General features: G+C 48.2%; 1 protein-coding gene across 1 annotated transcript in view; it reads left to right on the top strand.

Moving 5' to 3' along the window:
• Nucleotides 1–27,029, top strand: part of MARCHF4 (membrane associated ring-CH-type finger 4) — a 92,129-nt gene that overhangs the window by 48,747 nt on the left and 16,353 nt on the right. Inside the window, exons 2-3 of the mRNA XM_018911915.3 lie at nucleotides 15,192–15,347; nucleotides 24,330–24,522. Of these exons, the coding sequence (XP_018767460.2) occupies nucleotides 15,192–15,347; nucleotides 24,330–24,522 (349 nt within the window). The remainder of the gene's footprint in view (nucleotides 1–15,191; nucleotides 15,348–24,329; nucleotides 24,523–27,029) is intronic.

Raw genomic sequence — 27,029 nt, 5'->3', positions numbered from 1 at the left:
GCTCTTGGCCACTAGCCCAAGAGGACACCCCACTGCCTTATCCAAACCCTAAAACAGCCTCACTTTCTACTCTTAAAAGGTGTGCACAGGATACTCAGGTGTGTTTGATAATGCCCTCAGGACTGTGGAAATAAGCGCAGCGGGCTTTCTCCTGAGTCAGTCTTGGTGAGGTGGAAGGCTGCAACAGCTGCAGGTGGGCTGTGAAGATGCTGTGTGCCCTTGCAGGAGAGGTCTGAGCTGGGGAAGCCCTGGGGTCTCTCAGACTGTATTTTTGGAAGTTAGGTGCCCGGAAATATTTTCTCCTTTAGACAGGATGCTTTTAGAGGTATATTAATACTTAAAGACTGTAGTAGGACTGTATCACCCTCTAGGGCACTTCAGGATCCTCCTTCTGCTGCCTGGTGGGAACTGGGAAGCTTTTCTATGTGTGACAATCTCCATAACTGACTACCAATGTGTAAAAAGCCTGACTACACCCACACCAATGATGAATTATGGCATTTCCCTTGTAGGCCCTCACTCCCCGTGTCTGTCCCAAGGTATTGCCCCATCATCTTTCACAGCTGTAATGTATGATATTCCTCCTGAGACAACATTGCAGGTGGACATGACATTGGATAAGCAGCTGTCTGTTGCCATCTCCTTCTGACAGTCTGGAATGAAAAAGAAGACGTTTATGCTTGTAGAGAGGTGATGTAAAGTGAGGACAGGGAAAAAAGGGAAGGTGATGGCAGAGCAAGGCAGGTTTGAGTGACTGCCTGTGCATATCTGAGTTTGCTTCATATGCAGGGAATGCACTGGGTCTGCTTCTGGAAAACAGTGTGCACAAGGATCTGTGCAAAGCTGGGGACAGTGCAGAGCCTCGGCCAGCCCTGCTCTGAAGGGCTTGTACCCTGGGATGATGAGCAGATAATCAACCCTGAGACCCCTCTGCCCAAAATCCTAAGGCCCAAAGCATCACCCAGGCTAAAGCAGGGCTGGATCTGCCGGCAGTGTCGAAGTGGCGTGGCTTTAACAAGTTCAGTCCTAGCAGTGTGGTTTGTCCCTGCCCCGTAGGGAAAACCAAATAATCCATCTCGGGAGGCTCCCGGCTCTCTGTTCCCAGCCGGCCGCTCTGGGCTGCCGGCAGCCCGGCCGGGCTCTGCGCTGCTCCAGCCCCCTGTTCCCTGCTCCAGTCCCCCGTTCCCTGCTCCAGTCCCCCGTTCCCTGCTCCAGCCCCTGTTCGCTGCTCGCAGCGCAGCTCCCTTGGCTCCGCTTCCTCTGCGCTTTGGCACCTCGCTCCCTTCCATCGCATTGCCCCCAGGTGACCGCTTCCCCTCCGCCTCTCCTCTTCCTGTGCTCCAGCCCCAGCCTTGCCTTCACGTGCCCAAGTTACCTGCAGGCTGTGCAAATAAAACCATTCCTGTGGAGGCAAACATGCCCATATTTTTGGCTCACCTTGGGGAAAATCTCATTCAGTTTATGTCCCTGTTTCCTTGAAATCTATTCAGGTAAGGAGGGAGGCAAGCTCCCCTCTGTAACCATGGGCAAGTCTAATAGCTGCAGGCTTGGATTATTACTTTTTTCCTATTAAGCAATGAATTTAAACAGAAAATGAACCGTTCAGGAGGGACTTGGACACGCTGCTTTCAGTTTGTAATACAGCCAGCCCTAAAACACGTGGCAGTGCAGCAGAACACGTTTCAAGACCTGCCCCCTGTGTGCCTGTGTTCCTCAGCACTGTTACCAGGCAGACTTTCATCTCCGTTATCTCCAAAGAAATAAAGAGAAGGAATAAATTAAAAATTCAAAAGCCGTTCTTTCCTCCCAGCAGCAGGAAGGCAAAATAGCTGGAGGAGATCCTGAGCAGTGAAGGCCAGGATGCAGGTCCCACCCTGAGATCTTGTTCAACTTCTATGGTGGCTACCAGAGCCCAGGAATGTGGCCAAGCATGAGGAAAGAGTCTGGAGGACATGGGGTATTTTCACCCTCCGGACCCTGGGGCTCTCAGAAGTCTTCCAGCTTCTTGGGATGATTGCCATAGCCTTGCCAGGAGGCACTGCTGCTTTCATTTCATACTCACTGCCCCTCAAAAGGAAAACCTGGAAACGTCTTTACTACCTGTGGAAATGTGTGGGCACCAGAGATGAAGGCAGACATGGCTTGGGCAAGAGCTTTGGATGCAGGTGTTGTATCTCTGCCAGGGCACCTCAGCCCTGCTCTGCCATCCCTGCAGCAAGGGACCACTGAGCGCTGGCCCTTCACAGGTTCGCATGGCAGCTGGAGGCACTCGTTTTGGAAAGAAAAAATCATCTGCAGCTGCCCATTCATTTGACCCAGGATGAAGAAAGCAGACTGAGAATTTGTATGTAAACATATTGAAGAGGAGAAGCCCCCCTACCAGGAGGCTGTGAAGTAAAAAGTTTCCGTTTGCTGTCACAAAACACTGGCAAGGCCTCTGAAAAACAGCACCTCTGCAGGTGAACAGGACTGCTGCAGGGATGGTTCCTGCCTCCAGAGCAGAACTGGCTGCCCCAGTGCTTTAGGCTGGACATGCTCTGACTGCCCGAGCAACGAAGACACACCAGTGGAGATCAATGTCCATGCAGACAGGTGGCCAGCCGTGCTTAATAATTTTCTCTTCAACAGCCTTGTTTTTTCAAGATCTTTATACACTGTGGACACATGTAGGTAAATGAAGAGCAAGGATCACAACACAGAGCTTTCCCCAAACCCAGCAGCAGGACATCAGCAGAGCTGTGGGAGGGAGAGCTGTTGTCAGGGCCCACTCTGCCCATGCCTTCCCCACGCAGCTCCCATCACAGATACAGCCCATGAGGAGCATCTGTGGCTGCTGCAGGTGTTTCCCATTCCTGGAGCATCACAGTGGAGGGTGATAGCTGGGTAATGAGTTTCTTTAGTCTTGCTTGAATGCTCTCGGCTCTGCAGACACAGTTTCTCAGTGTTTGACACCAAAGAGCAGATGAGTAGCTGATTACACAATACCCTGCCCTGTGAAGTTAGTGGGACTTCCTCCAGGAAATACACGTGTGGATAGTGATCATTTCTGTGCTTATCTCTCTACCAACCCCAATTCTGCAAAAGCAAGGAAAAAAAAATACTAGGAGCTTTCAAAAACCTCTTAAAATCACAACAAAGCCCAGGAGTGTTGTACTAAAAGAACTCAACTCTTGGGGCTTGCAGCCCTGTCCCCTTTGTACTCATGACATCCAGGGTAAAGCAATGAGAACAGCTTCCCTCTTTCCTCTTCTCTCTCCAGTGCCCTTCTTCCATCCCAGCTGCTTGCAGCATGAGCAACAGTGAAGGAGTGATGAGTCTTGCCAGAATACAGCAGGTCACCGTCAGGGAAGTGGGCTGAGCATTTTCATGTTGTTCCTGGCTTGCTGCACCAGAAAGTGGAGTAGAGCGGCTGGATGGATGTAAAGAAGAACCCCATCCTTAAAGCTGAGTGCAGGTTAGATGGAGAATAAAATCTCCACCACTGGAACTCAGGAACAGGTATTTGAGCCTTCCCCTGTGGAGGCACAACTTACTTCGAGAACTGTTAAGTTGTTACAAAGGAGATGTCTTGTTTCAGAGAAAGGCAGCCTGACCTGTAGCTAAAGAAGGCTACAGCCCAGTCTGACTGGACATAGTTCACAGAGCTAGACTAAGCCAGGTGTGGTAGGAGGAATCTTGCTTGGCACAAACAGATTCTGTATCTGAAGCAGCAAATCCCATGGGGAAAGGGCAGGAGAACCAATTTGACAAAGCACAATAAAAACCAATAACAGAGAGATAATAATTCATGTTTCAATAGGGCATCTTTCATGCTGAGGGATACAAATTATTTGGCCACTGTTTGAAGTTCAGCCACCTCTGGAGTGGAGCACTGCTGTGCATAGCATCTGACATAGCCTCAGTGTTGATGTTTTTGTTAGTTTGTAAGTTACCAATCAGTATATCTTCAAAAGGTTATCACAGAGTTAGATGATAAGTCAGCCCTATGTAATGCTTAATACCTGGGCACTGATACTGGGTGCTGAAACCTCAAAACCCTGTCAGTGTTTGTATATGCACATCTGTGTGTATGTATTTCACTTTTACACACACCAGTAAACCTGGTATTCAACTTGTGCAAAAGACTGATTAAAAAAAGAAAATGGCCTCTATAGCCCATTGTCTAATGTTACAGCTATTCTTACATTTATTTCTACTTTCTCTCCTTTCTGTTTCATACTCTGCCTGTGAAAGGGAAAGCTGGATTCCCCAGATGAAGTAGGAAAATACAAGAAGGCTTTCCAGGAGATATATGCAGGCAAAGACTGAAACACATGGATTTTTGCAGCTTCGTATACAGGAGGCCTTTTGCCAGGGCAGCACTGAAAAAATCATAATTAGTGTTGTGCAGCTTCCCCTGGGGACAGTGCAGCCAGTGCCACTGGCACCTCTGGCTCTATCCTATTGGGCTGCTCTTGACTGGAAAGTTGTCACACTAGGCAAAAGGATTTGGGGATTAAGCTGCCTTTTCCCATGGTGTATTTTTGCTGCACTTCAGCTAAGTGGGCCTGTGGGTTTATGAGCTCTGGAGCAGGCTCCTGCGGTGGCAGGGAGGATGGTTCTGAGAGTCAGCAAGAACATGCTCCCTTCCTCCTGATTCCAGTCTTCCCCAGGGGACTTCACCTGCTTTCCCAGGGTGCCTTGAAAATAGAAAGCAAATGAAAGGGCAGTATGACCACTCTTGCCTGGCCAAATGGTCTGAGACCCCCTGCTTTTATTCTCTCCCTTATCCTATTCCTTACTCAGGCTGCTCCATGCTGTCGCTCTTCATCTGACTCGCATCCCCCCGAGCTGCCAGCCCTGCAGACACCCCCCACCACAGCCCCATGAGTACTTGCCTGGATCCCACTGGAGAGGTGCTGCTGGCAGTTCTGCCTGTTGGGATCTTGAGTGGTATCCATCATCATGGCACAAGTGCATCCCTCAGGCAGCTGCTCTGCTGCTGCTGGCAGACACCTGCAGAAGAAACCCTTTATATTTATGGCTGGTTTTCAGCTCACTGCCAGTAAAGGCAGTTTAGCTTCACTCTGTAGCTGCATCATTTTGAAAAGAGGTGCTTCTGCCTCCAGTGCACGTTTGTGCCAGCGAGCATTTTGACTTTCTGCCAAACACTTAAGTGACCTTATGGCAGGACTGGAAGGCAAGGCTCTGGAGCTCCACCACCCTGCTGACCCTGTGGGCCTCTATTCTCCCCTTGGCTGTCTCCTTCATGTATTTTTGTTCAGCATTTCTGCTTGCAGGGTTGCCTGAGACATTAAAAAGAAATGCCTTCACCACTAAGACGATAAGGAACTTGATCTCACATAAATTGGGATGTTCTGGGAACCATTTTAATTTCTGCTAATCAGCAGATGAAAAATGAATTACTTCAGATGTCATGTCCTTTTGCACGAGTCTTGAAACATTTGGAAAAGCCATAACAGAGTTACCCAGTAATTGAAGGGCTCTACATGAGTGAACTTTGTAATTGCATATTCTTCTCCTTGAGTCTGGGAGGCAGAAAGGAAAAGCGGATCAGGCCACGTCTTAATGAACCAGCTCAGTCCCGCAGTGCTAGTGAAGCCAAAAGTAAACAAACCACATTCATTATTTTATATCACAGCTCCCCAGCTGCTGCAGCAGCCATGTGTGTGTTGTCTCCCACCTCACTTCTGCTTTCAGCCCCCTCCCAGGCTGTCCTCAGCCTTCACCCCAGGTGCCCCCAAGGCCAGCAGCCCCCATTCAAGCTCCAGCTCATGGCACAGGAGACACAAACAGCTTTGGAGACAGACATGGCTTTGGAGGGTTTCCATCTCTGAGCTGCCAGTCTTGACCATTCCAAATGGAGCAGGAAAAGCTCCTGTATAACCATTCCCATCCAGACCTGTTGGGACAGTCCCTCCTGTCATGTCGTCATCCCCACTCCCAGCTGGGAAACACTGCTTTCGAGTCGTGGAGATTTGCTCTCTGCTTCTATTTACACCTTCTTATTGGCTTCCACATTGAATGTGCACGTGGCCCCCTCAGTTCCTCACGGCACGGCCCTCTGTCCTGACTGGGGGTCACTTGAGGGTATTATGGCAAATGACAACCTTCAAATCCTGGCTGCCATCATCTACTCCCCTCCACTGATGAGCTGCTGGTACCAGGATGAAGCAGCTCCTAAGCAATTGCTGCATTTCTGGAAGGAACATGTCACTACTGTAGGACTGCCAGTAGCACCTGGCCATTTTCTCATTCCTGAAGAACCCTGGAAAATTAGGCAAATATTACAGAGTAAAGATTTTCTCAAGTCTAGTGTTGAAGGGTTTTTCAGCTTTCTCTGAGAAAAAAAACCAAAAAAACCCACAAAGTCTATAAAGCCTATTGGTCTGTTTGTTTCACTGTCTTTAAAAGTGGGGTCTACATCTGGAGAGTCAAAGCAGCATCCATTTCTGTAGATTTTTCATGGCTGTTCCTCAGCAGCTGATGGCATAATGTTTCCTGAAATTGCCATTAGCTGAATATCTTTATGAACAGCTTCCCAGGGAAGTAGCTGCAAAGTTCAATTTGCTGAATTATGAGCACATCTCAGATAAGAATTGCATTGTATGATACTTGCATTCTGAAAGCATTAAATTTATACTTTGAACTTAGAGATAATAAGGAATAATTGCTATCTTTTTTATCTATTAAATAAACAAGTATATTTAGAAAGATTTTATTTGGATGAGGCTTTCTCTAGTGAAAAAGCCCTTTGTACTCCCCCCCCCAAAAAAAAAAAAAAAAAAAAAAAAAAAAGAAAACTTCTGTAATTGGTTGTAGATTTATTACAAGAAGCCATAACTTAAGGGTACTTGATTTGTGCTGAAGAGTTGTTTGACTTCATGGTGTCGCATCAGATTTATCCTGGCATCTCATCCTAGGGAGCAAAATTGAGTTCCCTGTTGTATCTCACACAGAATAAATCTAAGTATTGTCTGAAATACTTTAAATTTAATTAAGAAGAGCCAGAGTGAAACAACTGTGGATTTCTTTTTCAGAAGTAACTAGAGTATTCTACCTCATGAAAGGGTTGGGGTCTACAGTAAATCTCCAGAAGCTTAAAGCCCTCAGTACCGTGGGTGAAAGCCCAGGAGCTACTGGTCATGACATTTCTTCTCTGGGATGCTGAAATGGCTCCACTCTGTATTCAGGATGAGTCTGGGGCTGAACTCAGTGCAACACCCAAGTGCTCAGGGGTGTTCAGGTATCTTGATTTCACATGTGCAGCTCTGTGACTTTCATGCACTGAAGGCTCTTCACTTAATCGGTGCTATCATCACACCTGATGAGGCACAGCAGGTGATATTTGAGACACTTGCCTTTTGATTCCTTGCAACCAAGCAACATTTAGTAAGAATTACTTAAATCAGCTAATCAAAAACATGTTCAATGACATTAGGATGAAGTGGGCTGTAGAAGACATAAGTCAAGTAATTTTTCTTGTGAAAATCCTTCTCTAGAGAGACAAGCAAATAAATACCATATACTGTAACCTCTTTGCTCCTTGGGCTATTAATAATTAATTCCTGATTCCTTATTCTGTATTTCAGGTAAGGTTCAACTTTGTTCTAGTGGAACAATTTTTCAGGGTCAGTTTCAGCTACTTTGTCATGGGTTTGCTGATGGCAACAACAACATGGCAGGAGTGCTTGCAGGTCCCTTTGCTGAGGAGCTGATTTGCTCTGAGGACTGCCTTGTTCTGATTTGCTCTCATTTGCTTATTTGCTCTGAGGAAAACTGATGGGTCAGGAATCTCCTCTGGGAAGGGCCTGTCTCGGCAAGGCTTGTTCACAGAGATCAACAGGCAGAGTTCAACATCTTTCCTCTCAGTTAAGGGGACTCTTAGGGACTGTCCTTCCCTCTCACTTCCCCTGCAGTGGTTGACTCAGGTGAGAACCAATCCCCAGCATCCCTTTCCATGCTGTCTCCCTTCCCTGGCCATGTGGGACTTAAATTGAATGGTTCTCTGCCCTTCACCTTTCATTGGCCTGAAACCAGGTGTTAAAGTACTCCATAGCTCATTGCACATAAAATACACTGTGATTCTCTGTTTCTCACAAAAAAAAGCATTTTTTCTGCTGCTTTGAAGGAAATGGGTGTTAAGCCATGAGACACCCAGCCCTTCCAGAACCAAGCTCCCTTTGGTCTTTACCAGTGGTGGCAAAGAAGCACCCAGAGCTGTTGGATAGTAGCAGGCTGTAGGCAAGCACATGACCAAGTTGCTGTCAGATAAATACTGAAACAGCCCTAGCCTAGATCAAGTCTTTTTTTCCTTTTTTATAGTGAAAAGGGATTGGGTCATGTCCAAATATTTTATATTAAACTCTGCAAGTTGCCTGCTTTCTCTTCTGTTACGAAGGCAAATGCACCCCAGCTCCCTGACAGATCCCATTAAGCTCAGTGGAACTGTGTTCAATCACCTTGCTCTGGAAATCAGTGAAGGAGCAAGGGAGAGCCACCACTCCAGACTGCTCCCAGGATGAGTCACCTCAGCAAAGGCTCTGAGTGAGCCAGAGCCGCCTCTCCAATGCGCTGGGCTTTCTGCACCCAGGACTTCTCAAGCCTCTTCCTTCTTCTTTCTTTTCTTCATGAGATTTTGTTCCTTGTCTTCATTTCTCTCTCCCACCCTCCTGCCCTGCAGAGCTCTTTAAGGTTTTAGCAATTAAGGGAGGAAAAGAAGGCATCCTCTTTCCTGCTCCTTGTCAGAGCTGAGAGATGATCTGTGTGCAGAGGAAACCCATTCCTGCTCCTGCCTGGCTGAGTCTGTGGCACCATTGCTTACCCTGTGGGAAGGTGGAGTACAGAGGCTGCCCTCAGGCCTCTCTGACATGGCACCCATCCTTGTTAACAAGCAGTGGGGATCCCCTGGGGGCACAGGGACAGTGCCATGAGGGGTCTTGCTTTGGAACATCTTGCTCAGAGGTGGCAGAGTAGGAGCAGAGCAATTTGGTAAAGAGGGCAGCCAGTGCAGCTCAAGGGCCTCTGGGGACTTTCCTGTTCTCTGCTGAACAGCCTTGAGAGGGGACCTGTCAGATGCCTCTCTCCCACATTCCTGCACTATTGTTGGGCATGGGTACAGGGATTTGACCCACTGTCTGCCTCCAGCATAGCTGAGACTCTTGAGTCATCTGCTTCAACCAAAAAAAACCATGTCTGGACTTAAAACACGGCCAAGCTTTGTTCCTACCCTGATGACCAGCCAGATGAGGTGATGGTCCCTGAGTTCTGCAGTGACAGAAGAGTCCACGGGGGAATGGTAATGCTCAGAAAATGGAAAGTCTCCCTTCCCACTCCTCCATCCCACTCCCAAATTCTGAGCTGACACCTCTGTCATTGTCTGTCTCAGCAGTGGTGACAAGCACAAAACACTGCAGATGGGAAAGAGCAGAGAAAACTTAAAATTTCCCTGGTCCGCGGTAAAGCCAGAGGCTGTGGGCATCAGCTGCTCAGCTGGGAAGTCATACCTCTTGTGATAGTGGTGGGATGAGTTTTCCAGCAGAAGGAAGATGCAAAGCAGGTCCCACCCTGCCCTCCTCGCAGCTGTGGCTGCAGCCTTTCGTGTTTTCATCAGAGAGGTGCAGAAAAAGCCTGAGCAGCGTGGCAGCCCCAGCACTCCTCACAGGTGCCGCAGCAGCAGCCTCTGTGGGTGGAGAGGCAATTTGTGTTGTTTTTGGAGCATTGGGAGCTCTGTAGACGTGATGGCTTTTCAGACAAGACTCCCTGGAACAAATGTGGGGTTTCGGCTCAGGACCTTGTGAGACACATCCCCTTCCCAACCAGCACCCACACTCCCAGACATCACCAAAATACTCCTGGTGGTCCCAGAGGGGTGTGTGATGGTTTTGCTAGGTGCACTAAAGCTGAGATCCCTGTCTGCTCACACCCAGTCTGTAGGCAGAGATGCCTGAGGCACGCAGAACAGCTAATACCCATTGAAAATTGCAGAAAACCATGAAAAAGCAGAGCTGTGCCCCCACTACACCCATCTCAGAACCCCCAGCCTGACATGCCCAGCTGTAGCTGCTCCTTCATACTGCCAGTAGATAGAGGAATCCTGGAGAGGGACCCACACCTCTGCCACAGCTGAACCCTGCAGAGACATGGCCCTGACCCAGGTAGCTGCCAGGCCAAGAGCACACACCAGAGGCTTCAGCCAGGCAGTCACAGACTTAATAAAATCACAGCTAGGCAACGGAAAACAATTGTCCAGAGCTGGATTTTTCTCCTTTGTGGGACTGCATTTTCTCTTGCTGTTGGGATGGGGGAACTCATAGCACCCCAGGGCACACAGATCTTGCCTGCCATGGGCAGTGCTGTCTCTGCATGGCACAGGGATATCAGGTTTTGAGGGGGAGCTGTGGGATGAGCCATTTCTGGTCACAGAGATGGCAGTCTGGATGATTTCTTTTTGCAATCACTTGCATAGATTCTCCTATAGGGTGTCCAGATTTTAGGGAAGTGCCCAGTTAGGGTGTTCCCCCAGCTGGGTCAAGAAAAGTCTCTCAGCAGATTTCTGCCAAGATGGAGATTGGGATCAGCACCCAGCTCTGCTGAGGTGCCTGGGGAAATGCCATCTCACCAGAGCTCCGTACATAACCATGTCCTGTGCAGTCCTGACACCACAGGAGAATTAGCTTCACTCCTCTCTGGGTCCACACTCTGTGTCAGTTTGCCCCAGTGCTGGAGAATTTCATGCAATATAATACATACGTATACACACACGGAGACATAGGTACCTGTTCCATGTTCCTTGTTGCCTGTTGCTGGCTGGCACAGGGCTTGCATGCATGGGAAGCATTTGAGATGCTGGTAATTATGTGTTTAGCTCAAAAGGATAGAAGGGCAACTCTTGTAAGTGTGTAAAGACAGAGTGGTCATTAGAACATGTTTATTGAAGTTTACCAGCTGTGTAACAATGGGCTTCTCTTTGCCATTTTACTTAATTTGTCTGTAATTATGTTCCTAATATAGAAATCATTTGGCATTTATTTGCTGTAATAAAACTTCCCATTGCATTTAAACTCAATGTGAAGATTTAAGTATATTTAGGAGACACAGCTGAAGACCTGAAATTAAATGACCCTGGCTTCCTTCTGCAAACAAGACATAAATGCTAGCAGTCAGATGCACGAATGCAGATCTGTGAGCAGCAGCAGCAGCTGCATGTACACCCCCAAAGAGAGATAGCAGCCCTTGTGATGGGACAACTCCTCCAGTGTCTTCTCATTGACCTGCTCTGGCCCAGGGCACTGCTTCTCTGATTGATACTTGTGCTGCTTTGCATACCTGAGCAGGAAAAATGCACAGGTGAAGAAAAAACTGCAGGTCTTAGGATCATCATCAGCTATCTTGGTTTTCTGTACAGCTTGCACTGGCTTTCAAAATGTTTGCTTTAATGGTTGTGGTAGTAGGATGTTGGGCCAACCCAGGAGACCAGCCACATCCTAGCCCAGTGACACCATCATCCCCAGCCCCACCCTGTTTAAAGGAGACTGGGTGGGCAAATTTGCTGCACTTAATTTGCAGCTAAAAGAACAGGCCTGGCAAACCCATCCCCTGTCTGCCTGCTGGTGGGCGAGCAGCTGCAGCTGCGGATGGGCTCCCAGCACTGATAAATGACAGATAAAAGCCAGGCAAAACTCTGCCACCACCACTCAACAGGGGTGACGCTGCTACTGACGTGGTTATTTTCTCCCTGGATATACCGAGCACTACAAACACGCACTGGCAATAATTTTTTTCCCCATCCTTTCTCAGCAGTCCTGCTAGTAGGCTTTAAATAGCAGGGGGCAGATAATCATTAACCACTTTGACGTATTGCAGTGGGGACAGATTGGGAATTCAGATGGAAAGGACAGAGCTGAAGCAGAGCTGCACTACTGGTGCATCTCCAGCAGTATTGCCCTCCTCAGGGTAAAGCCAGTTCAGCTGGCCTTGCCTTGCTGCTCCTTGAGACAAGCTTCCATCATATTGAGAAATAGGGAAGAATATTATATATATTATATATATATATATATATAAAAAATATAAATAAAATATATATAACATATATATATATAATATATATATATATAATATATATATATATATGATATATAATACTATACTATATATTATATATATTATATCTATAATATATTATATATATGACTTGGATAACAGAAAAAACAAAAAAAAAGGTGCCCTAACTCCAAAGCACACTTCAATGTTTCAGAAGAACAAGACGGTAGAGCGAACCGAGGAGGAAGTTTGGAGTTGGGGAGCATTTCTCCACTAGTTACTGACAAAGGAAAAATGCTGCTTAGACTCATTCCAGTGATGGGATATAACTCTACAATGGGAAGTTACAAAAATAAATGTTGTGAAGAAGGGAAATAGACCCTTCAAAGGTTTTTTGGAGAGTAGTCCCCAAAGGGATTTGGTGGGAATGCTGCTGTTTGAGCACTAGAGAATATGTTGTGCAGACCCATCTTCTACAAACCTGCAAAAATGGGTGTTCAGGATTTAATTTCCATCTCAAATTGTTGTGGTTTTTTGGGTTTTTCCTCTCACTTTGGGTTTGCTTTTGTGTTCCTGTAGCTTTTAGCAGCAGAGGACTCTGTACAGCAAAACCTTCCTGTGTATCACAGCCAATGGTCTGTTCCTGAGCTCTCTGTACAGCCAGCAATGAGACTCCTTCTTTGCTGTACAAAGGATTTATTCCTTTAATATACCCCTGGTGTTTGTTTTTCTGCTGGTACAGGAGTGCATGTGCACGTGTGTGCATGTCGCAGTGTTTTACAAATGCCTGCTGTGGATAGTATTGGGCTTCACAGTATGCAAAAATAGCTTTGTGCCACATACAAGGATGTAATATTTCAGACAGCTGGAGAAAATGTGATAAATTGAGTTTTTGCTAGATTTGCTAAAATCAAGTTACTGGGGGATTCATCTCCACAGCTGAATCCTGAGGTTGTAGGAGCTGGCAGGACTGTGTGTTTGAGCATCACAGTTAGGGAGGGAGACTGGGTCCCCATGGTGCTGTAGGACATCTGTGAACATCTCTTGGCTCTGAAGAGAGAAGCTCGGATTTCAGAGACTCATTTATTATAGAGCCCCAGAAGCCAACACGAGTCCAGGCTGTAGCTGCAGCTTTTCCCCTCTGCCTTTGCCTGGAGGTTGTTGCTCTTAGTTCCTGCTCCATTCTGATCCATTCCTGATCCCTCATCATTGATGCCTCCAGCTGCTCATTAGACAAAGCCCAGGTCCTGCACTCACCATTATGAGCCCTGCAAGAGACCCAGGTGTGCAGTGAGGTGGAAAGGCAGGGATGCTGCCGATCTGGGAGGATTCTGCATGACCTCCTTACTGGTGGGGCTGCACTTATGTGCTGAGGGGCAAAGATGTTGACAAAATAAGGCACCAGGGACTGAGATGAGAAGGGCAGACCAGAAGCACAGGGCAGTGGTCCTTGTACCAGGCTGGCTCTTGGTGTGCAAGAGGTTTGGCAAGTGGGGAAGTGAGGAGTTGTGCCAAGTTCTGGTCCCTTCCCTTTTGCATCCTGTCTGGCAGTACCTGCTCTTCTGGTCTCCTAATCACTCTGGTGATGTCCCACCCCAGTCTCAGGAAAGGGCACAAACATGCACAGCCAAACCTGAGCCCCCTCAAATTGGACCTCACATGGGGCGTTTGAATGCCAAATGTCAGTGCTCATTCTCCATGTGAACCTTTCCCCCATCTAATTCTTCCCTACTTCCCTTCTTCTGGTTTGTCATGTCACCCCTTGCCAGGTGGAAAAGATTCATGGAGACTACAACTCTCCTTGCTCCCCCTCTCCCTTTGTATCCCCTCCAATATTTATGAAAACCAGTAACAAGTAGAGCCAAAGCTGTGTTTGTAACATAAACAGTTATTTACAGTTTTGCTAAAATCTCATGGAAGATGACATTTTTAGGTGACCTAGCTGAAACAAATGAAACGATTAACATGTTCGCATTAGGTTTTGTAAAAAGAAGTATCACTCTTGCCCAGTGTGGTCCTCAGTTCCTCAGGACCTGAGACCTGATGTAGTGAGAAGCTGAGACAGTTTCCCACCAGGGTTAGCAAGAGCAGGATCTGGTTCATAACCCAAGGCAGTTGGAATGGATGTCTTTTACCATATCCAGCAGTGTCCAATGCCAGGGTCTGTTATCCTGGTGCTCCATCAGGCTAGTGATGAGGCTGATCTGGGCTGTAAGAGCAAATATCTTCTCCCCAGTGCTGACACTATGATCCAACCTTCCCTGTCCCATAGATATTCTGCCTTTAAAAGCTTTTTCATCTTGGAGCACAGCTAAAGAGACTACTGGAATCTATACTATAGCTTTTAAACACTAAACAGTGAGGAGTAAAATGTAATGGCTCTTTCCTAACCTAAATAAGTGATGGCAAACAACAGTAAAGGGCTCCTGAGCCTGTGTGCACAGAGGAATTCAGTCTCATGGTGAACAGGATAATAGCAGATAGATCAGAACAGTATGGGGTGTTCATGGATACCCTGTTAAAAGCTGCACCAGAAACAAGGGAATGAGCCAGGAGGTTCAGTGTTTTGGCCACCACTCATAACTGTCTGGGTCACAGGCCAGAACACAATTTGTTCTCCATCTTGCTTGCTTCTAGGGTGCAAATAGCCAGCCCTGTTGTTCACCAGTGTGACTGTCTGGGGTGGTAGACAGTGTGGGAGAGAAATTTGAGGACATTTTGCATGCCTGAGCTTGAGGAAGCTACCTGGGTCTGAGCAGGACATCAGTCTGCAGCAGAGGCTGTCTCAGAACTCACCACCACCACCAACCTCACTTTCTAAAACAGGTAGCAGAGACAAAAACCTGAGCAATGAACTGGTGGTGTCTGGTTGCCAACAGAGGTGTGTCCACTGGAGTGGTAAGAGCTGTGCTCATCCAGATTTTCCTTCAGTGGTGACAAGGCATGTAAGACCCCGGTATTTGAGACTGTTACATCCCAGACAGTCTCATCTCAAAAGGGACGGAAGCAGCATGATTGCCTGAGCCAAACCAGGTAAAAAAGGAAGAAAGTTCAAATGGTGGATAAGTGAGCTTCTGCCATGCCTGCAGCGTGTGCTGTGCTGTGGAAGGAGGGGAGCCTCGCTGACGCTGTCTGTCTGTCTGTTTCAGGGGGAGTTGCTGAGCCCGTGTCGATGTGATGGATCTGTGAAGTGCACGCACCAGCCATGTCTGATCAAATGGATTAGCGAGAGAGGCTGCTGGAGCTGTGAGCTGTGTTACTACAAGTATCACGTCATTGCCATAAGCACAAAGAACCCTCTGCAGGTAAAGGTACTAGAGACATTTCAAAGTCTATTTATTCTTGTTTCAATTTTTGTTTCTGTGAGCAAGTGGATTTTACCTGTTTGAGTTTTCCTTCCCTGTACACAGGGATTCATATGTCTGAGACACTTAGAAAGGATTGCCAGGGGCTGGTCCAAAGAGGCCCCGTGTTCTGCTCAGTGGTTCTGGGAGCATCCCTTGGGAGTCTGCTCTTTCTCTCCCTGGAAATTCCTATATTCACTTGCCTCCTGTTGAAAATTCCACAATAGTGCTCTAACACTTCACAGCCATTCAAATGTGTTCATCCACTGGAGACCCCAGGTGTGCCTGCCTCCAGGGCCAGGCAAGGACTGTGCCATTGTGGGATTTACTGCAACAGAGCACACAGTCTGTGACTGAGCAGTCGTGACACCACGTGTTTATAGTTGTGCCATTAATCCTGATCTCCTCCTGCTGAGACTCTGCTGTGTTGGCGTGAGGGATGGTGGAGGCAGATGGAGGGTTCTTAGCGCTCTCCTCTCTGATCTCACCCCCTTTTTCACTTTACTGCTCTCACACAATCATGGCATGGCACAGGAGGTGTTGACTCTGATGCTCTGGTCTCTTCAAGTCTGATTCTTGATGGACTTTTGCAGATGTGCACACAACAGGTAAAGCACATCTTGATGAGTCTGTGAAAGCCATTCAAGGACCCACATTCTTTCTTGTCTGAAAAGCATTGTTGTAAATAAGTCACAGTACAGACTGGTGATTTAAAATCAAGATTCAGAATGGGGAAACCTGTGTGACTATTAAAAATGGGATAAATTATCCTTAATAGCTATTGATTTATTGTGGGGGCAATGCCTGAAGATGCATTAATTACTGCGTGCCTTTGCTGAGCATCATTAGTGCCTCAGCCATAAGGAAGCACAATACATCCAGATACTTCTGCTTAATCAGCATCATCTGGACTGGAGAGGCATTACATTGGTTTAGAGACCAGGGTCATGTCTGTAGGGATTTTGGACTGTCCAGTGCCTGGCCCTATGTGGGTCAGTCTCTAACAGGAGGCAAGGACAGTGCTGGTGATGGTGCCCAGTTGTACAGGGGAGTGGCGGAATGCAAACTCCTGCTCTCTCCTTCAAACTGTGATCTCTGTGTGGTTTTTTTCCAGGCCTGAGGTCACTTACCACATTGAGGAAAAAGGGGCAACCCATTAGGACTCCAGACTTAAATGAAGTACTGAAATTAGGGGGACATCATGGGGAAACTTTGCTGAGGGGAAGGAAGAACCTGCCTGCTCTCTGAGAGTCCCTACAGCTTCTGATTCAATTTTCCATGAGCCACAGGCTGGACACGTCAGTAGTTTCATCCCAAGCCTCAGACCCAGAATGTTTTAATTTCTTGGCTCTAGTAACTCAGAGCAGATTGAAACACAGGAGGGGAGATGTGGACAAAGCAGCTTTTGTTTATTTCTGGAAAGCTGCTCCATGAGTGCCCTAATGCTTCCTGCATCTCAGATTGGGGATGCAATGCTGAGCAGCACTGAAGGTTTGTGAGTACAAATTTGTGAGCCCTTGTGTCCCCAGAACTGCCTTTAATGAATGACTTCAAAACACTCTGCACTTTCAGGTGGCTCAGGGCAATGGGTCAGTGACTTTCTTTCCTCACTCAGGTAAAATTTGTTGGAGTTGCTCATGGACAAGCTTCTACCTCACACACACAACTTTCAGAGCCTGTGCAAAGCTTCTCTCTCTCTGGGCTCCCCTGTCAGAAAGTGGCCTGATCTGATGGCCTTTGCCATGAACATGGAGTGGCAGAAACAGCTGAGTTAGAGAGCTCAGCTCCAGGAGCAAGGGTCCCACAGGACTGTGCAGATCCGGGGCTTGGAGCCTTCACATTGCTGGCTTAGACTTCACAACACTTCTCACAGAAGCACTGGGAAGTTTGGAGGATGGGAAGAAGCAACTGGAGTGAAAAACCACTTGGCCTGGAATAAATGCAGTGTATAGAGCTACATCTGTGTGCCTGGGTGCCCTGTCTGGTGCCAGCACAAAGGCACTGCTGGGAAGCAGATGCTACCCTGGCATTAATATGTAAAATCCCGTGGGAAGTGGCTGATACACAAGACCAGGACTTCCTACCAGTACTAAGGGCTTGGGTCCCCTGTAACCCCTTACCATGAATGCCTCATTTCTCAGTGGCTCTCACCATCTGGTAAGATACTGGGAAAAGGAGGAAGACAAGACACAGTAGTTACTCTGCCCCAACACTATCCCATAACAGCAAGTGCAGGTGGGAGGAGCATCATTTCTTCATGGTCTGCACCCCACATGTGGATAACACGGACCAGCTGGACATACAAGTATATCTCAAAGTCCCTAACCTTTCTTCTCAGGGTCTGCTGGAACTTGGGCCCAGCTTTTTTCTTACAAGAAGTCCCTGAATTTCTCAAGCACAGTTTTTGGAGGGCAAATGCTGTAAGAAGTCAAGGTCATCTGTTTTTTCCTGACCAGTCGTAATACAGGCAAGGACCACACAAGCCTCATGTCCTTGTCCAATATAACCTGTTTGGGTGGTGCTCTGAGCCTGGCTAGATTCTAACCAGCAGCATGGCCTACGTCTCTCCTGTGTCCTGTATCTGATAGACTGCTGGGAAGCCAGATCCAGGCAGCTGGCAGACCCTGGGCTCCCTGAAGCATGTCCAATTGGTCTGGGCAGAGCAGCACATCCAACACCCACATGTTCCCTGGGACCTGCATGTTTCTCTGCCCATTTTGACATCTGCTGCACATTTTTTGGAGTGCTTAGAAGCACAGCATGGGCCAGATGTGTCTGGAGACTCATGGTGTGGGCAGAGAAGTTACAGCCGGGTTCATGCATAATTAACACAGGCTCCTTCCAGCCTCCAGGCTATTATGATGCTTCATACCAGAGAGAGACCTTTAGTCTTCTATTTTGGCAGAATTAATCTCTGTAAATTAACCCACACCACTCCCTGCTCCCTGGATTGCCGGCATTTAAGAGCAAAGATCTTCAAGCAGCAATAGTGCTAACCTGCTGAGACTGGGGGATTAAATTTGTTGGACAATATAGCAGGTGTCCTGCCAAGCAGCAGTCAGGCGGTAAATAAGCAAAAATATTCTATCAGCTGTGAACAACCAGGAAATCCAGAGCTTTCATCCATCCATCCATCCATCCATCCATCCATCCATCCATCCATCCATCCATCCATCCATCCATCCATCCATCCATCCATCCATCCATCCATCCATCCATCCATCCATCCATCCATCCATCCATCCATCCATCCATCCATCCATCCATCCACCAATTCATTCTGCTCTCCAGTTTGCCAGTCACCGAGACAGGAGTCACAGGCTTGGAGGCTTTAAATGCTTCCTTCCATTGTAATACTTGTGTAAAGCCCATGATCTTTAAAAGACCCTGAAGGCACAGGGGTTTAGAAGCACGTGATTGTACTGCCTGCACCCTGGTGCTGATACGTAGTGGAGTGGGTATCTGCTTTGATGGGCCTCTGAAGTGTATTTAATCTATACACCTCCTTTATAGTCAGTCCTGAATCACATCTACTCTGATTCTCTGATTTTAGCAAAGAGAAAATCTGTTTGAACCAACCTTCCCAACAACTGTCTGCAGTCTTGATGAGTTCAGTTCTGATTTACAGTTGTTATCTGTGACTCTTCCTGCATTGTGGGGTATTTCAGCTCCAAAGATCCCCAGTTCATCCAGTGCTGGCATTGGGATCTGGTCTCTGTTCTCCTCTGGCTCCATTTTATCCATGGTGATGATCTGTTACGGGCTGATGAGTGCTCTTATATGGCCTCTTCATCAGGACACTCACAACTGCAAGAACAGCTGATCTCACAGGGTGTTTGAACTTCAGCCTGAGATGCTGACCTAAAAAGCTTGAGGCAAGTTTACTGATGTCTCCTGCTTGTCCCAGCCTGCTGAATCAGTTGTGTTGAGCATGAGTTTTGCTGGTCCCTGCTGAGCTTCAGCTGCAGCCTGCAAGCAATGGGTGCAGTCACTGCAAGAGAGACTTCAGGGCCTGTGTGTTATAACAGGAATTTTCCAGGATGCCAGTGCTGTAGCCTGAGTCTTACCAGATGCTGTGGCACATGGAGGAGGGGAGTTTTCATCATTGCATGCTTCCATTACATGGCCTTATTGGGCCCTCCCTCCTCCTTGATGCTTTTCTGGTATCTGTATAAGCCACAGCATCTGTAAGCGTACAGCAGGGAAGCTATGCCACAGCAGTGGCTTGGTGAATTTGTGGAAAAAAAAAAAATCCTCCAGAAGATAATTGATGGTCAGGGTCTTGGGACAGCAGCAAGGGGAGAACCACACCTAAGCTGCAAATGATCCTCTCCAACTTTCTAGGAAAAACCTCTCTTGCTTGTGACCCTGGGTCTGAGAATTAAATTGCTGACTAGCACAGCTCAGGATGTTAATGATGTGTATTAAGGGGACGTGTCAGATACAGCAATAAAAATAAACTGGACTGCCTGAGACAGGCATGGAGGAGCTCTCAGGGGAGTGCAGGAAGGCTTTTCCAGCAAATGAGACTTCTTTGCAAGCTGCTGCAGTAAGAAATAGACATCTTCTGCAGGCATCTAAGACATAGATGTAAGACATAGACATCTATCTGCCTTGGATATGCTTGTGCTGGTGCTTGAGATACTTTGTAGACTGCAAGTGCCAAAGACAGGGAAATACAGATCAGACATTAAATACTATAGTAATGACATTATTCATCTGTGTTACATTAGCAGGTTTTCACTTACAAATCTGTAAGCAGAAGCACTGAAGCAAACAGGGAAACAGGTTTTTGTCAAGGCCAACTTGCAGGTTATGAAACAGTGCAGGAGAGCAAGTGACATACAAAGGCAGCAGTACCAGCTTGGACCCTGACTAAAGTCATCACAAATGTCAGACCTGAGCTCCTAAGAAGCCCTCTCTGAGGCATCTGGGTTGCAGAGCTTTGTGATTTGGGCAAAATGGGGAAACTTGGGGAAACTGGTCTGAGAGACCAGTTGCATCTGCAGACATGGGTGGTGTGCCAAAGCACTTGGCCCAGGGGGATGGTAGCAGAGGACAGACAGCTCCAGACCGTTTCTCTACAATGGTTTGGAGGGTTGGAGCACTTTTCCAGTGTGGGTGGCAGACCATCACAGAGAACTGCTTGGACATGTTCTGAAGCCATTGTGAGTCTGGAGATCACAAAGCTGATCCTGTTATCCTGTAGGAGCCTTTAAAGCTTTTTGGTACCACCAAGTCCTTAGTTCTGCCCTGTTCAGCACTGGCAGAGCATCTGTAGGGCTTTCTACCTGCCTAAAGGTCATGTCCCTGACTGACAACCTGGGTGAGCTGAGATGTTAAAGGTGCACTTTAGTGCTGCTCACTGGCTACCAGGAGCTTGAGTCATTATCAGCTGAGGGAAGAAGGGCTCAGCTTTAGGTCTCTTCCCGCAAGGTGGGATTGCTTGACACTGTGATCTTGCTAGGTCTTGAACATTTGAGCTGGAAATTTGGAGGGAGGGGGCTGTGTCTGCAGCCAGGCATTCAGACAAAGAGCTTTGGGGGTTTCAGATGTGCCAGTAGAGGGACTCCAGAGTTGCTGAGCAGCTCTGCTGGTGACCCAAGGATGATAGGGTCATCTGCCAAGTCCCTGGTCAGCTGGCCATAATGAGGGTGGAGAGGGCTTTGGAAAAGGGATGATTTTCTAGGGGCTGTTATGAAATCAGAAAGATTCAGTGCTGTGATTGAGGTGACCTCCTAAGGCTACCTGTGCTGGGACACATCAAGCCGAGCTCCTGCAGCTGAAATTCATCACCACATTCCACCTCTGAACAGCTCTTGGACCTTTCTGTCTGAGCACTCATGGGGGTAAGAGGCTCTATCTTCTGTCTCACGCTAATATCTTCTATCTCATACACTAAGATGTGTAGCAAAATGGAATTAAAAGATGAAAAATAATGACTCTAGTTATTAGTGGCTCAAGCTAGATCTGGGACACTAAATTGCAGTTCCCAATGTTGCCAGAGAGAAAATACGTTTATTACTTCTTTTTGTTTTTACTGGAAAATATTAAATTCTTCTGAATGCTGGCTGTTTTCCCCAATGCTCAGCTTTGACCCATTTACCTCCTTGCCACAGGGTAATCACACCCCAGTGCCACCTTCTGAACAGAGTCAGGACTGCTGCTGTGTGTGTCACTGTCACTTAGTGCCAGGTGCAGGGGGAGAGCCTCCTACCCCCTGGCACAGCTGACAGACTCCAGGCTCTTCATTATCACCACAGCGAACTTCCCAGCAGCCACTGCCAGCTGAGCAGTGTCAGGCACTGTCCCTGCCAGTGTTTCAGCCTCCCTGTTCCCAGCCAAGGGGAGCAGTTTGAGTTTTGCACTCAGGTGAAACTCTTCTGTTCTCTGAGCCCCATCCCCTTTGACAGTGTATTTAGTGCTACACGTAAGCCTCCCTTTCTCTGCAAAGCCATGGTGTTGGTTGTACATGGTTTCTAGTTGTAGAAAACAGTTCCTTCTTGCCTTCCCTTCACCTCTAATTGCTACCTTGGAAGGATCTGTTGCTACCAGAGGCCTTGCAGTATGCCAGGCAGATGGTGAGGAGCCAGTCCATTACCTCCTCAAGAGAGAGAAATGATGCAGAATGATTTGGCTGGCACAGGCGCACGCGGGTCAGTGTGCGGGCCTGCGGTAAAGCCTTCGCACGCAGCTCCAGGCTGTGCTCTCAGCACTCTCATTCCCTCCAAGTCAGCCACAGGCAGTGGAAGAGGAGATGAGTCTGGGGAAAGCTGCAGGGGTGAAACTGCAACCCCATGCACATAGCAAGCTCCCTCCCCACCACACAAATTTAGTCCTGGAGCTCTGGGCTAATGGCATTGCTTGCAGATTTGTCCTTCATTGGCTTATGGTGCTGTTGAGAATGAAGCTGGAGAGCTGATGGGAGGATGGCAGAGCTGCTTATCCCACCCTCAGAAGCCAGATTTGTGATGGGAGCTGGGTGGCCTTTGCTCTACTTGATGTCAGGAGAGGAGTTACGCCACTGCACCTCTCCTGTGGATTCTAGCACCTCTGCAGCATTGGGACTTCCAGGCTGTTCACTGTGGGACCTTCTCAGTGGCACACAGGGGCCAGGTGGATTTGGTGGAGGCATGGAGCAGGTCAGGCTGTGGCAGAGTGGGAATGGGCTGTTGAAAAGATTACTGAGTGGCCCCAGTGCTAAGTGTTTGCCTTTGGCTGAGTCAGCTGCTGGGGCAGATGGCAGGAAGTAGCTGGACTGCAGTAGCTGAGCTCAGAGAAGAGACTAGGTTTAGCTGAGCCCAGTCCTGCTTCAGGGGGGAGCAAGCTTTCTCTCTGCTCAGTAGCTCAGTGGCCATTTCTGTGGCCAGCTACGAAATAAGCTGGTACTGCCCCCCTCACTGGTGCTGCACATCCATGGTAGACAATTTGAGGGCTGTCTGCCCTTGCAGGATGTAAGCCAAGGAGCAAGGCTGGCAGAGGCAGAGGAATCTCCTTCAGCTGCTATCTGCAGGCCTCAGCCTTTGGCTGAAGCTCTCATTTGTCCCTCTCCAAATGCAGCCCTTTCCAGGGAAGTGCATTTGGTTCTGGGGTTTGATCATTGGCCTGGTCACAGTGCCAGGTGTGCCTGTACCAGCACAAGTCACCTTGTGCTTCTTGCCCTTCAGTCTAGGTTCAAAAGTCCTTGCAAAAAACATTGCTAACTCCTGGCTGGCCTGAGCATTGAAGTATCCAGTACTTGAACTCCCTTCTTGCACTGCAGAAGGATGGGACGAGGCTTGCTGGGTGATCCTGCTGCCCTAGGATATGTTTGACCAATGTGAAGGGCACTGAGAGCTCACAAGACTGTCACTTCACAGGGAAACTGAATTTGGGCTGAATCCGGGCTAAAGATTTTCAACTCCTCTGAATCCTCTATTTCTGCAGGAGGTTGAAGTCCATCTTTGTTTATCCTCCTGCCAGTCCCACTGTGATTTCAAGGGCATGTATCTCACAGCTAGAGGTGGCCTATATACTTCAACGCCAGGAGAGACTGTCTCTCCTCAGCCTGTTTACAGATTTTATTTTTGATTTGCAGAAGATGCTGTGGACCACGTCCCCAAGCCTAGTTAAAGACTCCAATTTCTGCTCTTGGTTTTATAGGACAGTTTTCTCAGCAGTGTAAATCTGAGTGGGGAGGTTTTATGCTGGATGACAGAGAGGAGTCTGGGTTTAGGATATTTATAACGTAGCTTATACAAAGCTCTTTGACAAAGTGAATGGATTTGGAGGAGTTATTTCTATTTTTTTCTTTTTCTGAGGAAGAAGCATTGACGTTTACCTTGGAACACAGCCTGAATATGTCATCATCTAAAGGCAGGGTGTCCTGACCACAACAACTTGTGTTGTTTGTAGCACGTTCTGTGGGATGTGCATTGCCACTGTGAGATGCTACGTAGGGCTGTGATCATGTCAGATCTCACAAAGTGGCACAGAGCCAGCTCATGTGAGGCCTTCAAAAGAAAGCTTGGTTCTTTGAGATACTTACTCTTTTGGTACTGGGATGCCCTGGATGAGGATTTTGCCTGGCCTCTATTTGACAGAGCAACTGGGAGCAACTCCCTCTATTTCATGGAGTAGCTTTACGGTTTGTGATGGCCGTCACCGATCTACTGTCATGGGCATGTTATTTTTGGTGCCTTCATCCATCCTGCCTCACTCAGGTTGCTGTGCTTTTCTAGTGAGATGCAGGATTCTTTTATTTTCTTTTCTGTCAAGACCATGCACTACTGAACAACTGCCACGCTCCATCCCAGATGCGGATGGGGTAAAAGCACCTAGGCCCATAGGTGCTCTTTGAGATCTCCAAAGCCACCAGGATGGTGTAAAACAGTGATGTGCTCCATGTAACTAATCTCTTCTCTTTTGTCCTTCCTCCCTCCCTCTTGTCCCCTCCCTGTACAGTGGCAGGCCATCTCTCTGACAGTCATTGAGAAGGTTCAGATAGCAGCGGCCATCCTGGGTTCCCTCTTCCTCATCGCCAGTATCTCATGGCTCATCTGGTCGACCTTCAGTCCCTCAGCCAAGTGGCAGCGCCAGGACCTGCTCTTCCAGATCTGCTATGGAATGTATGGCTTCATGGACATTGTCTGTATAGGTGGGTGACCGTATCTCACACCGCGGCCACGGCTCACTCACCTCTGCAGAGGAGTGGGACATGGCCTGGAGAGCCAGCCCATACAGTTTGGCTTGGATTGAGTGCCCACAGCTTTTTCTCCTCTTTGCTTTTATGGCCCATTTTTTACCGTTCTCTCAGCTTGTCTGGGCAGCCCCAGAGTGTTTCCTTGACTGGGGTGGCAGAGGGTCCTGCAAAAATGCCAGAGAGAACCAGATGTCTCTTCAGAGCAAGAAGTGGGTGGGGAGGTCTGGGGGACGCTGGGGTGTGTAAGGTTTAGGGAAACTCCTTTCCTCCTGGAATAGCTAATTTAGGGACTGCCCCACACTGGGCATGGCAGGGTTTCTCCACATGCAGCTCCTTGGCTCTCCAGCGTGGTCTCTCTGCCAGGCAGGACTGGCTTCCCCTTCTCTGGCCCACCTTGGAGCTGCAAGCCCAAACCAGGTCACGGGCCAGCCTGGGGTCCTTGTCAGGTTGCTGGTACAGAGCAGCTCTTTGAGGATGCAGCTGCCTCACACTGCACAAGCCTGGAGAGTACAGCAGCTGCTGTGAGCCTGACCCAGTAGAGTCTCCCTGGGACCAGTACAGGTCTGCAGGATGGAGGGACATAGCTGCCAATATCTGCAGCAGCTCCTGAAACACTCTGGTGAGCACCAGCCACCTCCAAATGTGCCCCTGAGCAGTGTCCACCCAAGCCCAGGCCGCAAGATCACTTGTCAGTTCAAGTGACCCTGACTGGAAGCAAAAAGGGAACCAAAGATCTTTTCATGTCCAGGTCCTGGCATCACTGTTATGGATCCCAAACTCAGTGGGAAAAGGCAGTCATCTTGATTTGGTTGATATGTGTATGTGTGGATAGAGTCATTCCAGAGGGAAGAACAGCCCCTATTCCAGCCCTCAGGAGAAGCAGGACAGAGCAGCAACTGGTGAAATTTGGGTGCAGAAGTAAAACAGACCCAGTGTCAGGGACAGAATTCTGGACTGCAAACCCTGGTGTCCAGGTTGAAATGGCTCTTGGCTCTTGCCTCAGCAGCCTTCCAGCACAGGACTTGGGCCTGCCAAGACCAATTCCTCCCACTGTTGCCACCATTGTGCTAGCAATGAGATGTGAGCTTGGTCTGTAGAGATCACCCTGCTCCTTCATGTGATGCTGGTGGATGTACCACATTTCCCCAGGAATAAAGCGTGTTAAAGAGAGATGGGCAGCACCCATATGTTGGCTCAATAGGCACAATAGGCTATGTTCTCTTGCTGGTGGAAAAAAAAAAAATTCCCTGTGCATGTGTGGTGTGCACATGTGTTGCCTTGTTGGCAGGGGACAGAAGTGGAGAGCTCTGAGCCGGGCAGACAACAGTAACATAATTAACTGGCTTTGATAAAGCTTCAAGAGCTGAGGGGAACTGATTAGCTCATCTGTTAATAGGAGAGCTAAATCTTCCCACATAGCAGAGAACAAACCATGTCAACCTTGAACTGAAGGGGAACTGGGCAGACAGAAGGTTCTTCTGTTTGTTTGTTTGTTTTTGTTTATTTTTCCAAGGATTTGGTCTCTATTTCTCTTTTCCACGTTCTCTGAGGAAAAAATAAGTTTATTTGCATCTCGACTGATGTCACCATAAAGCATAATGCCCTAAGCTGGGAGCTTTGTTTTGTTTTTTTTCCAGCCAAAGAACAATTAGGCATCCCATTCCCAGGAACATTTCAGAGTCGTGACTTGGGGCACCCCCTTGTCTCATGTTCCTCCCTGCACAGCTGGCAGTCCTGGGGTGCCAGGCATGCTGGCTTTCCCACAAATTCAGAAGCCAGTGGGAAGCATTACAGATGCAGTGAGTTAACATGTCTGTACGTGGGTTCTCTTGCCCAGAGCTGGCTCTGCTTGGGCTGTGTGCAGCACGTCTGCCCGTGCTGCCAGGCTGCCCACCCATGCTCAAGCAGGAGAGGGGATGTTCTGGAGCACGTGAGCTCTGTCTCCATTCCTCTAGAAAAGCTCATATATGGTGCTGCCAGCCCTCTGCCCCTGCCACCCTGCAGTGTAAAACTTGATTGTATAGTGCATTTTTGCTCTTTGAAATCCCAGCTGTTGCTGCTGCTGCTGCCAGCTCAGCAGTGGAGAGGAAATAAGCTCTGAGCAGTACTAGCTGAGAGTGTGTGTTCACTCTCCTCCCCTCCTCCTCCTCTTCTGCCCAGTTCAACTCAGTGACAAATGAGATGTTTAGCATGAGCTGTGACTCCCTGGCTGTTGATGTGGTCTTCTCTCTTTTCTGAGTGACTTCTCCTCAGCCTGCAGATTTCAGGGCGTGCACTGGCACTAGCCAAAAGGCTGCTCTGTCCCACTGAGGGCCAAGGCCAGGTCAGGCCAGGGGAAGGGACTGATCACAGGGAATTCTTTCCTATTAACACAGTCTGAGAGTGTTGGGGTTCTGCTTGGAGAAGAGAAGGGTCTAGGGATACAGCTTTCCAGTACGTCAAGGGGCCTACAAGAGAGCTGG

This window comes from Serinus canaria, chromosome 7, assembly GCF_022539315.1.
Source record: "Serinus canaria isolate serCan28SL12 chromosome 7, serCan2020, whole genome shotgun sequence".
Lineage (NCBI taxonomy): Eukaryota > Metazoa > Chordata > Aves > Passeriformes > Fringillidae > Serinus > Serinus canaria.
Note: the sequence above shows the minus strand (reverse complement) of the source record. Positions and strands in the feature narration are given on the sequence as shown.